This window comes from Saccopteryx leptura, chromosome 2, assembly GCF_036850995.1.
Source record: "Saccopteryx leptura isolate mSacLep1 chromosome 2, mSacLep1_pri_phased_curated, whole genome shotgun sequence".
Classification (NCBI taxonomy): domain Eukaryota; kingdom Metazoa; phylum Chordata; class Mammalia; order Chiroptera; family Emballonuridae; genus Saccopteryx; species Saccopteryx leptura.
The window spans coordinates 230118235-230131398 of record NC_089504.1 but is presented as its reverse complement, the minus strand read 5'-3'; the positions used below and the strand labels follow the sequence as shown (position 1 = coordinate 230131398).

General features: G+C 47.6%; 1 protein-coding gene across 1 annotated transcript in view; it reads left to right on the top strand.

Annotated features, from left to right (window-relative positions):
- The first annotated feature begins 2805 nt into the window (after positions 1–2805).
- The window catches only part of SLC5A1 (solute carrier family 5 member 1), a 62854-nt gene continuing 52495 nt past the window's right edge, over positions 2806–13164 (top strand). Inside the window, exons 1-2 of the mRNA XM_066370413.1 lie at positions 2806–3091; positions 9893–9964. Coding sequence (XP_066226510.1) covers positions 2957–3091; positions 9893–9964 — 207 coding nt within the window. The 5' untranslated portion in view covers positions 2806–2956. The remainder of the gene's footprint in view (positions 3092–9892; positions 9965–13164) is intronic.

The window sequence follows — 13164 nt, the reverse complement described above, 5'->3', positions numbered from 1 at the left end:
CTATGAATGAATGAATGAAATTCTCCATGTAAAATTATCAGGACCAATCATTAGATGGGAGAAATTATTCTTTTGATGATGAAATAAACTTACCTTTTCATTCTCCTCAAGTGACTTGTTGAATAAATGAATGAAACTCATAAAAACTTTAGGACCAGTCAGTAGGTTGGGGAGAACGTAACTGGGTGGGGAATTAAATTGTTATGATCTCTGGCTTATTGCCTTGTGCATTTCTTTTATATAAAAAAAATTGAGGTGAAATTCACATAACATAAAACTAACCATTTTAAAGTAAAGAATCCAGCAGCATCTAGTGCATGAAACTTTCACATCTATCCAGTTTCAAAATGTTTTATCACCCCAAAGATTAACCCCATACACAATAAGTATGTGCATGAATTCTAAGCTTCTGAAAGGCAGGGACTACATTTGTCTTGTTCACGTTGTACTCCTGATGCCTCAGCAAATGTTCAACCAGTGTTTTTTTTTTTTTTTTTGTATTTTTCTGAAGCTGGAAACGGGGAGAGACAGTCAGACAGACTCCCGCATGCGCCCGACCGGGATCCACCCGGCACGCCCACCAGGGGTGACGCTCTGCCCACCAGGGGGCGATGCTCTGCCCCTCCCGGGCGTCACTCTGCGGAGACCAGAGCCACTCTAGCGCCTGGGGCAGAGGCCAAGGAGCCATCCCCAGCGCCCTGGCCATCTTTGCTCCAATGGAGCCTTGGCTGCGGGAGGGGATGAGAGAGACAGAGAGGAAGGGGGGGTGGTGGAGAAGCAAATGGGCGCTTCTCCTATGTGCCCTGGCTGGGAATCGAACCCGGGTCCCCCGCACGTCAGGCCGACGCTCTACCGCTGAGCCAACAGGCCAGGGCCCAGTGTTTGTTGAATACAAGAATGACTTTCCATGCCCACTGCTACCTTTATGGGTCTTTTGGTTTCTCAAGGATTTTTGAGCTTGGTTTTTGTGTTCCTGGAATCCTAGCCTCAGTGGCGGTTGATGGATGGGTGGTAATTGGCTAAGGTGAGGGAGTAAAGTTCACAGGTTCACAGGTGAGAGCTCTGGTGAGATCCTCAGCTAATGTCTGCTGGCCTCTGGCTACCTCCTGCCAGGAGTTCTTTTTTTTTCCCTTTTTATTAAATTTATTGAGCTGAAACTGGTTAACAAAATTATACAGGTTTTAAGTGCACAATTCTACAACATATCATCTGTACACTGTATTGTGTGTCTTCCACCCCAAGGCATGTCTCTATCCATCACCATTTATCCCCCATACTTTCTTCCACTGACCCCTCTCACCCCCCGGGCAATCACCAGTTGAACATTTGTCAAGGCATCTTCTAGTCCTCACTCCTGCTCACTTTTTAGATTTGCTCATTTCCACAAGCTTTGCTTTTGGAACTTGGCAGGAGCTGGCTGCCTGCAGCTGGGGGTACAGGGCTGGATTTTTTCTGTGAATGGGCTTACTTCCAGATCAGACCAGAAGTTCCCTGAGGGCAGGGACTCTGCTTGGTACACAGAGCCAGGTAAAAAAATCTTTGCTGAATGCAGGAACAAATGGACACAATGAAAGGCAAGTTGCTCCAAGCTATGGAGGCATCCACAGAGAAGAGCTGCACCCTGTGGTCAGGCATTATGACAAACCCTGGACATTGCCTTATACAGTGTACAGTTTTGGGGGTGGACAGTGGGAAACAGGGAAGACTGCAGCTTCAGTAGGAAGATCAAGCACTGATGAAGGATGAGGGAAGTGGACCTCAGAGGCAGCAAGGTGCAAAAGAGCTCGCTGTGCTGCTGGCCTTTGTGCCCTGGGTGGTTATCTGGTGGTGGGGAGGGAGAGCCCCAGGCAGAACAGCACCCTGGCAGGGGTTGTGTGGTCTTTCCCCTTCTGTATCTCATCATCCCAGTGAAGCTTCCCCACTCTAAAAGCGGCTGCTCTGCGGCCTCCAGCACCAGCCCTGAGAGCATCCCTCAACCACCCTCTGAACTAGGCCTGCCTTGTCCTGGGATGCAGTGCCACATTTATCACTGGAGCACTGTGTGACCTTGAGCGAGTCATGACTCTTCTCTTAGCCGTCTCTATTCTTAACCCTGACTCTCGGCTTAGATCTGTGTTTCCACATGGGCTAAGTCTGTAGGAAAGGTCAGGGATTGGTGAGATCCTTGGAAAGGATTTTCTAGTATCTTTCCTCCTGTCTGCCTAGGAAGGGCCCCAAATCACACTAATGGGTGAAGCATAGGACAAACAGATAGCTTTTAGTGGAATTCCCTTTCCCAGCCTCAGTTTCTTCCTCCTTTCGGTGCGGGTAACAGTGAGCCTGATGGCTGCAGGCTGTGGAAGGGGAGTCAGAAGGTAGGTGGATGGGTGGCCATCCAGTGGCCAAGAGATTGCAATTGTGCTGAACCTGTAAGGGCAACATCCAACAACTGGTCCTCCGCAGCATGTTTTCCAGGGAGACCAAGAATTTCGCTGTTTCCTGGGAACAGTGAGTCCTGTACCCATTTTACACGCGGAGAACGAAGGTTCACGGAGGTCGTGGGACTAGTTTAAGAACAGGTGGCAGGTGACATTAAGTAGGCGCTTGGCCCCAGGCAGCCTAGTTCCTCAATGGCGCCGCTCCGGCAGTGGCCCCGCGGCAGTCCAGGAGGCCGGCTGGGTGCCCGCTGCGGGAGCACAGCGGGCCTTTGTGCCAAGCGGGCACCACCCCCTGGCCGGCCCCTCCCCGCCGGCAGTTAAGCCCTTACCTGCGGGCTGCCGCCGCCCCACCAGCCGTTCAGCGCGAGCCTCATTTCGTGCTGTGCGTCCAGAGCTGCTCCCCGACGGCGCAGCGCAGGGGTCCGCACCACCGCCCGGCTGCCGCCAATTTGCAGGTGCCCTTCTGCTGGGCTGATCATTAACCCGGAGGCCGTATAAGGAACGAGTGGCCCCGGCGGGAGGGACACCTCGCCGCCGCCATGGAGAGTAGCACCTTGAGCCCTGAGACCATCACGACTGCTGCGCCCCTCGCGCCGCACGAGCGCATCCGTAATGCGGCCGACATCTCTGTCATCGTCGTCTACTTCGTGGTGGTGATGGCTGTCGGGCTGTGGGTATGTGGGGGCCCTGAGACACTCGCTGATGGAGCGAGAGCCACCGGGAGGGACAAGGGATGCACGGTGGAGCAAGAGCCTGGGTGAACTGCGAGGAGGGGAGGAAGGATGGCCTTAAAGGTGTGTGGAGAGGAGTAGAAATGACTTGGAAACACTTAAGAAGAGGGGCAAAGTATGAGGACAAGCAAGTGACAGGGGTGCTGGCCAGCACGACAAACGGACACCAGGGACCTGTGAGCCGAGGAGAGGGTGAGAGATGGGGGGCGGGCTGTGAGGGGCAGGAGAGAGCCAGCCTGTAGCCGCAGGTAGGGTCCCAGGCTTGGGAGGAGGTGACTACTGTCCTGCCTCTTAGTCATCCAGTTTCAAATGGAAAAGAAACAGTGTAGATGGGGAAGGACACAAGCTTCTGTCAGATGCAGGTGCCATGGGGCAGCCTAAGGTCGGGGAGCTGCCTGGTGTCCTCCTCCTGGAAAGGCTGGCTGAAGGCCCTGTGCCATGGGATCCCAGGGGCTGCAGTGAGTGCCAGCTGGGAAAGCTGGGTTGAGAAGGAGGAGGAGGAGGAGAAGGAGGAAGATTAGAGGGTGGCCTGGCCCGGAAGAGGTGTAGTTTCCTTTTGGGACTCTGGGGACACACCAAACTAGAGAAACTTGTTCTTAGCAGCCTGAAACATGGAAATTTCACTTGTGACAGACTTTGGCACACCCAGTAACCAGCAGAGGAGGTGTTTTAAATTTGCAAAAATTCCAGCCACTCTCAAAGTCTTTCATGGGGGTGGCAGGCCAGGAGGAGAGGAGGGTGGACATTAACCCTTCCATGGCCACAGAGATTTGTTTTTAGGGATAAAAAGATTTTTTAAAAAGTAATTGTAGAAATCAGATGTGACTAAAAGCCTCCCCAAGTATCAGAAGGAGTTGGCATGGCTGACTCTTCCTCCAAACCCTCAACTTCCCAGAAGAGTCCAATTAGGAACTAGGAGTCTCAATTTTAGTAATGGCTTTGACATGGTTTCAGACACTTGACTTTGTGTAACCCACTCCAGCCTCAGTTTACTTAAGTGCCAAATGGACACAGTCTTACCATTATGACTCCCTCAGATTGCTGTATTTGCAGAGAAGAATCTGGAAGCTCATTATGGATGCTAGGCACCTTATTTATTTATTTAAAAAAAAATTTTTTTTTTTGTATTTTTCTGAAGCTGGAAAGGGGGAGAGACAGTCAGACAGACTCCCGCATGCACCCGACCGGGATCCACCCGGCACGCCCACCAGGGGGCAATGCTCTGCCCCTCCGGGGCGTCGCTCTGTCGCGACCAGAGCCACTCTAGCGCCTGGGGCAGAGCCCAAGGAGCCATCCCCAGCGCCTGGGCCATCTTTGCTCCAATGGAGCCTCGCTGTGGGAGGGGAAGAAAGAGACAGAGAGGAAGGAGAGGGGGAGGGGTGGAGAAGCAGATGGGCGCTTCTCCTATGTGCCCTGGCCGGGAATCGAACCTGGGACTTCTGCACGCCAGGCCGACGCTCTACCACTGAGCCAACCGGCCAGGGCCTATTTTAAAATTTTTGTATTTTTCTGAAGTTAGAAGCAGGGAGGCAGACAGACTCTCACATGCACTCGACCGGGATCCACCTAGCATGCCCACCAGGGGGCGATGCTTTGCTCATCTGGGGCGTTGCTCCATTTCTGCCAGAGCCATTCTAGCGCCTGAGGTGGAGGCCATGGAGCTGTCCTCAGTGCCCAGGCCAACTTTGCTCCAGTGGTGCCTTGGCTGTGGGAGGGGAAGAAAGAGATAGAGAGGAAGGAGAGGGGGAAGGGTGGAGAAGCAGATGGGCTCTTCTCCTGTGTGCCCTGGTCAGGAATCTAATCTGGGACTTCCACACACCAGGCTGATGCTCTACTGCTGAGCCAACCAGTCAAGGCCATGCTAGGTATCTTTAAAATACTATTATTATTTGCTTTTGAGGGTATGAATTATTTTTGTTCTTTTTAACTAAAATGGACAAAAGTGGTCCACAGAGTAAGATATCTGGACAAAAAGGCACAAGACAGAGAGGGCAGGAATGTTAGTCCCCATTTTACAGAAGAGGAAATTGAAGCCCTGTGTGGTTGTGATTTGCCTGAGGCTGCAATTCATGGAATTATTCCTGGAACTAGATCTCTTTTCTGTGGTACCAGGTACTTTGCTATCTTGCCTGCCTTCCTTTCCCGACCCCTCCACAGTTTCTAAATGTTGGAGCCAAGATGTGAATCGATCATTGGCTAGCTGTGTTGAATTGCCTGTTTCTCAGATAGCGACAATCTCCATTTCCCTTAAGCAATCTCATTTTATTTAGCCCTGCCAGTCCTTATGATTATGGTGTTTACACTTTTCAAATATCTGCAGATCAGAGTCACTTGTCCTGTTAAATGCTATTTTATGAGCCTGCTAGTATATATTTGTCCACATTAATCAGTGCCTATGGACCCTGATCATTCAGCGTGCTGGATTTCTTCCAATTACATTTCTCTTTTCCTCCTGGAGCATTAGGGCTTGGTTCAGGGACAGGTCCTGACTCCTGCGTGATCTCTGGGCTGCAGAGACAGAGTGAGCCAGCCCCACTGTGCTTCCTCAACTTAGAAAAGACACAGCTGATGTCCCTCTGTCATCACATCCCCATCTCTTCCAACATTATTTAGTTCTGTTTTTTCCTCTTTCAGTGGTGCCTCATCCTATCATATTGGGGCTAGAGGCTAGAGTTTATTCTTTAGTGTATAGTTGGCCTTTGAACAACACAGGTTTGAACTCTGTGGGTCTACTTACACATGGATTTTTTTCAATGAATATTTAGTCTTTCACATCTGTGGATTTAATGGACTGCAGATAGAAAACAGTATTTTCAATCCTATATTGGGAATTTGCAAATACAGAGGGCTGATTGGATGGATGGTTCTAGGCCTTTTTTTGTTTTTTGTTTTTGGCGACAGAGAGGAAGAGGGGACAGGGACAGACAAGAAGGTAGAGAGGTGAGAAGCATCAACTCATAGTTGCGGCACCTTAGTTATTCATTGATTGCTTTTTCATACGTACCTTGACTGGGGCGCTTCAGCCGAGCCAGTGACCCCTTTCTCAAGCTAGTGACCTTTGGCTCAAACCAGTGACCCTGCATTCAAGCTGGTGAGCCCACGCTCAAGCTGGTGAGCCTGCACTCAAGCTGGAGACCTCGGGATTTCAAACCTGGGTCCCCAGCATCCTAGACCAATGCTCTATTCACTGTGCCACAGCCTGGTCAAGTGAAGCATCTTCCTTTTGCTCAATGATATTTTTATTCCATTGAGAAAATATAAACATATGGGGCACTAATTGTGCTTTTTGGCTTCTGTGGCTTGCAATAGTGAAATCATCCTCTTCTAGTTGCAGGGTACACAGGCATATTCAAAGCCATGGTTTGCAAAATGGGGTCTGGAACCTTAGAGCTTTCCTTTGAGCATCCTGTGCTCATGGAGACTGTGCCTTTCTATTTGTAGGGCGTGAACAGCGAGGAGAAAGGAGGCAGGGTATCTGAGCTGCCTTGCATGGCCCAGGAAGCACCTACTGAATGCTCCTGACAGATGACTGCAGAATGCCCTCCTGGGGTGGAGGAGGTTGCTCATTTCCATAAAGAGTGTTTAGGGTGGGATATGGGGGAGGAGTAGAGCCTGAAGGAACTGAGAATCCATTCATTTAACTTTTTACTGAATGTGCACCACATACAAGGCATTATATTAAGCACTGTGGGGGATTAAATATTTGTAAAATGATGACCACAATCAAGCTAATTGACACATTGATCACCTCACATGGTTTCAATATATTTTTGTGGTGAGGACACTTAAGATTTCCTGTCTTAGCAAACTTAGCTATACCATACAGTATTATGAATGACTGTGACCATGCTGTACATGAGGTCTCCAGGACTTAATCATTTTATTTTTTTATTTTTTTTATTTTTTTATTTTTTTTTTTGCATTTTTCTGAAGCTGGAAACAGGGAGAGACAGTCAGACAGACTCCCGCATGCGCCCGACCGGGATCCACCCGGCACGCCCACCAGGGGCGACGCTCTGCCCACCAGGGGGCGATAATCTGCCCACCCTGGGCGTCGCCATGTTGCGACCAGAGCCACTCTAGCGCCTGGGGCAGAGGCGAAGGAGCCATCCCCAGCGCCCGGGCCATCTTTGCTCCAATGGAGCCTTGGCTGCGGGAGGGGAAGAGAGAGACAGAGAGGAAGGCGCGGCGGAGGGGTGGAGAAGCAAATGGGCGCTTCTCCTGTGTGCCCTGGCCGGGAATCGAACCCGGGTCCTCCGCACGCTAGGCCGAATCATTTTATAATTGAAACTTTGCACCTTTAACCAACATCTCTCCATAGTTCCCACTCCCCAGCTTCTGGCAATGAATACATGTATCAAAACATCATATTGTACACCTTAAAAATATACAATTTTTATTTGTTAAGACACCTTAACAAAGCTGGAAATAGAATTTGTAATATAATAGAAAGTAAAACAATTGTTAAGAGGTGTGTACAGATATAGATGGACTTCTCTAGATGTTCACAGGATAGAGAGATTATTTTGTTCAGGGAGGGGAGGTGGAGACTTCTGTCAGAGAGCGCCACGTGAGGCTTCCTGGGGAAGGAGGCATCTGGAGGGTCCTTGAAGGATAGGTGTATAGGGTCCAACCTTGTGCTGATAAAGGATGACTATTCCAGAGAGGAAAAGGCTAGGGGTGGGTATACCTCTCCTTAGCCTTTAGCCATCCCCATGTTTTCTGCATTTTTCCAGCCTCCCACTCTAGTCTCTGCTCTCATATTCTTTTTCTAAGCTCTTCGAACTAGTTTGGAAGTGTTGTGTGTGGGTTCCAAACCCACTGTCTCTCCAACTTGCAAGGAGAGGTGGTGGTATCAACCTTTTCCAACTTAAGTACAACCTTCAGAATGGTCTTTTCCCAGTAAACTTCTGGGGCCTGGGTTCTTGAGACATATCTGTTTCAGTCCTAGCTACCTTCTCTGCTCCTGGATCTGTCTGTTGGTCTTCTTGCTAGTCTCAGAAAAACTATAATGAGTTTTGTCCACTCATTATAGAGTATGAGTATGAGTATGTCTGCTAGAGTATGTCCACTCCTTGCCAGGGATCCAGAAAGATCTGCCCCGTGCTCTCCCTGGCACTGTCTAGTACACAGGGCTGTGCACCAAATCTATGTTGATTGTTTGGATGCATCCTACAAAGGACTAAGTCTGGTGCGTCTCTGCAGTCTGAGCACGCAGCAATGTGCTATCTGTAGCAGACATATTTGCTGAATAAATGATGGGTTTCTAAGTGCCTGAAATGCCATCATCAGGGGTTAATACCTTTGGGCCAGTGATACTTTTAACTTCAGAGGTCCCTTATGAAAAACACCTCTGACAGGTCCAAGTCATTCTTAGCCATTAGCATTTTCAGGGACGTTAGCAAGCTTCAGCTAAGGCAAGGCCATTGACACAGAGAGAGCAAGGGGACAAGAGGCCAGGGCAGAGACACTGTCCCTTTTTTGTGCTGGAAGGCTGGGATGGACTAGGAATAAGCTGAAGGTTTAGAGACAACATTCCAAGGAGCTGTGAGAACAGCTGGTGATCATTAATTGAAATGCATGTCCTTCTCAAACCTTCAGTGGCTCCCTATTGCTTATGAAATAAAGCTTATATTTTTTAGCCTGGCATTTGAGGGCCTGTAGCCTGTCTCCACTTATTACTACTTTCCCCATTTATACACTTTAACGAGGTCCATCAGACAATATTATTCCCTATCCCTCCTCTCCACACCGGTGCAGTTCTATCTTGGGTCATCACTCATGCTGTTCCCGAAGTCTGAAATGTTCTTTCCTTCTTTTCTCTGACTAGTAAATGTTCTTCTTTTTTCAAGACTTGCTGAGGTGCTGCCTGCTTTGTGCAGCATTTCCTGATACCCATTTACAATGAATCTCCTCTTTCCTCTGTATTAATAATAATAATTATTCTACAGAATTCATAACATATTGAAAAGTAATGTTTTTAGCAAACACCTATCTACATCCCCAAAGAGGAAAGTCTTGAATCGAGTTTGAATATTTACTCTTATGTAATATTTAGTATGAACACTGTGCATTCCTATGGTTTTTTTTTCCTTCCCTCCTTCCCTCCCTCCCTCCTTCCCTCCCTCCCTCCCTCCCTCCCTCCCTCCCTCCCTTCCCTCCCTCCCTCCCTCCTTCCCTCCCTCCCTCCCTCCCTCCCTCCCTCCCTCCTTCCTTCCTTCCTTCCTTCCTTCCTTCCTTCCTTCCTTCCTTCCTTCCTTCCTTCCTTCCTTCCTTCCTTCCTTCCTTCTTTGTCTTTCTCTCTCTGTTTCTTTTTCTGTCTTCAGCATTATTGAGATATAATTTGCATACCGAATGGTGCTTTTAAAACCTATAATATTTCATCAAGCACCTTGAGTATGCTTGTAAAAAAGCCATAAACACTTCCATTTCCCTTCACTTTGTAGAGAAACAAACAGACCCAGATGGAGTGAATAGCTCGAAGCCACGCCATAAGTTCACTGCTAAGTCAGCATAGGACAAGCTATGTAGACCTTGTGAGCCTCAGTCTCCTGGTCTATCAAATCAAGTCCCTGCCTCCTCTGTCTGAGTATCCCTGAGCTCCAGGGGAGTGAGGAATGTGGAAGAGCTTCAGAAAGTGAAGTGGGCAGAAGAAAGTGAGAGTATATGAGAGGCATGTCCTTTTGGCTGGCAAGGTCACCCTGTTCCAGTTTTCTATTAAACTTTTGACCCTTTCCTCCTCAGGCTATGTTTTCCACTAATCGTGGGACTGTTGGAGGCTTCTTCCTGGCAGGACGAAGTATGGTGTGGTGGCCGGTAAGTTTTCTTTTAAATACCATTTGCTTAACTACAATGTTACCTGTAGGAGGCAACATTCTTTTTGAGTTGGGGTGGCGGTGATCCCTTCTTCAAGCCTGAGACTCCTGATAATGGGTCTTTGGCTCACAGGGTCTCCTGGGTAGCCTTAGTTTCTTGTGGTAAGAAAATAGCCTTAAAAAATAATGTTCGGAATCTGAAGAGATGGAGGAAGAGAATGCACAAGCAGGCAGCAAAGAGAATCAACAATTGCAAACAGACTGAGAAGATTTGGGGCAAATCTGAGCTTCCACTTTTGTAGTTGTAAAATGAGGACAGTAATATTTACCTTCCAGGAGTGTTATGAGAAATGGGCACCTCTTATGAGGTGGAAACTCAATATATAGTAGCTCTTTTGCTACCTTTTTGCTACTATAAGTCCCATGGAAGAAAGACCATCTGTCCTACTGTGGGAGCCTAATGCAGTGCCTGATACACAGGAGACCCTTGGGACATACTTGTTGAATGATGAAAGAGGAGCCCCCTACTGCTCCCAATTACAGTTTTTTTAATCTCTTAGTGAATTTTGTATTTTGTATATTTAAGAGGCACTTTCCCTGATGCTTATATGAGGGCAGAACTATCCCAATCAAAAGACATGTGCATGGACCATACAGAAACTGGGAGGTCCCTTCCATCCTATCAGCGCAGAACTCTGGCCACTTTATCAGTTTAACCCAATGATCATTTTGATCTAGAGTTCTCACCAAAAGGACTGGTTGACCGCATTGGCTAATTTGTGCAATTCCTTGGGCTTGGGATACAAGCAATACTAGCTGGTGAATGAGTGGGTAATAAAGCATATATACAGGAAGAAGAGATAGACAGCTATGAATTGATTGGAGGAAGAGAAACAATACAGTAAAAAAAGGAAAGTCACTGTCATGCACAGCACAGAGAGAGATTATGAGGAAATCACGCCACATTTGGCCTTTGGTTGCTTTGAGATGAATTTTAATCATTGGCTTTACTATTGTTGCTTGGGTTGCCCTGAAGTTATTTCTGCTTTATCTTTAAGGTGGCTAAGAATACTGGGCAGAGGCTGATTTCTGTGGTGGGTCCCTCATGGTGGTCTCTCCTGATACTGCATGCGGGTAGAGGCGCACGTATTCTGATGCCTCCTTTCTGTTCTTTGCCCGAACTTCTGTCAAAGGTCTATCTTGGGACTTTGGTGATTCCTAAAAGCTGATGTTGAATAGGCAGTTTGGGTCACAAAGTTCAAGACAAGGCTGGGATAGTCCCTCTGGAACTGCGCTGTTTAATATGGTAGCCACTAATCACATTGACTATTCAAATGGAAATTCCAACTAGATAATAGTAAACATTTCCCCCTATATCACACTAGCCATAGTTCAAGTGCTTAATAGCTGCATGTGGATAGTGGCTACCATATTGCACAGTGCAGATCTAGAACATTTTTCCCATTGCTGAAAGTTTTGTTGGACAGTGCTGCTCTACAGGCTTCAGAGCCAAGGCTGGCGTGCAATCTTGGTGGGCTTGAGATTTGCTGAATTAGATAGCTAAATAGGACCTCGATGTTTACTTTAATTATTTTGGAAGCAGTGCACCCCCACCCCATCTAATGCTTCAGTGTCCCCTATGGTAAACTCACCAAATGCTCATCCAGCCTCAGTCTGCCCCCTTCTCTTCTCCTTTCCTCCTCACCCCATGATGATAGATAACATATCTTCTCATGTAAAATTTCTAGCACTGACTTATTGGGGAGAGGATCTTAGTTTCAATCTCTGGGTCTTGAGGAAGTCAATGAGGGGTGAAGCCAATGAGGGAGGAAGCCAATGAGGGGGGAAGCATGGGGCAGAACCACCCTTAGGATATAAGCATTTTGAGCTAGGCTTGGAAATGCCTCACACTTTAACCGGCAATGATGTCTTTCTTCCTGAAAGTGCCCTGGTGCCTGGACTGAGAATTGTTTGGTAAGAGGAATTAGCCCCACCCAAAGCAGGCAGAGTTCAATGGTTCATGTGGGTTTCTTGTAAGTGGTGTTTTCCTTACTCATGTCTCAGGATTGAATTACTCTAACCAACAAAAAAATATGGCTTCATTCTCTTTTGTGCTGAAGTCACTGCTTCCTTGATTAGGTTATAATTCAACTTTTCTTCCTCCAATCATAATTTCTGTCTGAGTTGTCATGAGATTGCATTAATGGTTTCTAAACCTGCCCATGTATCAGAATCACCTGAGCATGCTTTCTAAAGATACAGATTTCTGTGTTGCATTCCACACCTACTTAAAAAGAAACACCTTACAAGAAGGTCCCAGGAATCTGCATTTTAAAAAGCTTCCTAGATGCTTGACTGGTGGTGGTGCAGTGGATAGAGCATTGACCTGGGACAATAAGGTCCCAAGTTCGAAATCCTGAGGTTGCCGGCTTGAGTGCGGGCTCATCTGGCTTGAGCAGGTCTGGCCAGCATGAGTGTGGGACCATCAACATGATCCCATGGTCTCTGGTTTGAGCCTAAAGGTCACTAGCTTGAAGCCCAAGGTTGCTGGCTTGAGCAAGGGGTCACTGGCTCAGCCTTAGCCCCTCTGGTCAAGGCACACATGAGAAGCAATTGATGAAGAACTAAAGTGCTACAACTATGAGTTGATGGTTCTCATCTCTCTCCCTCTCCCTGCCTCTAAAAAAAAAAAAAAGCTTCCTAGAGGCTTTTGATGATCAGACAGGTTTGCTAATCACTGGTGTAAGTAGACTCTTCTCTATCTGGTCAGGCTTACTGAAACATCATCTGTTAGGGATAATGGGAAGAGAGATTCTTAAATGGGAAACCAGTGACCTTTAACTCTAGAATTTTCTAGACTACTCTAAGAAGTAGAATGAGCATGGGCTTTGAAGTCAGCATGTCTGACCTGCCACATTTATCAGTTGCGTGACTTTGGGCAAGTGGCTGAACTTCCCTGAGCTTCTTGCTTTGGAGGGTTCTTACCAGCCAATGAGATAATGCACGTACAGCACTCAGCCCTGTGCTTGGAAAGTGCTCAATAAATGGGGGCATTCTGACATGGAAGAAAGGCCAGGGATGCCAAGGCCACCCCACGGGTGGTGTCTGTCTGCTGCGAACTAAAATGGAAGTTAACATTTACGTAAAGCTATTATGGAAGTTAGCATTTACATAAAGCTATTGTTGCCACTTCACTTACGT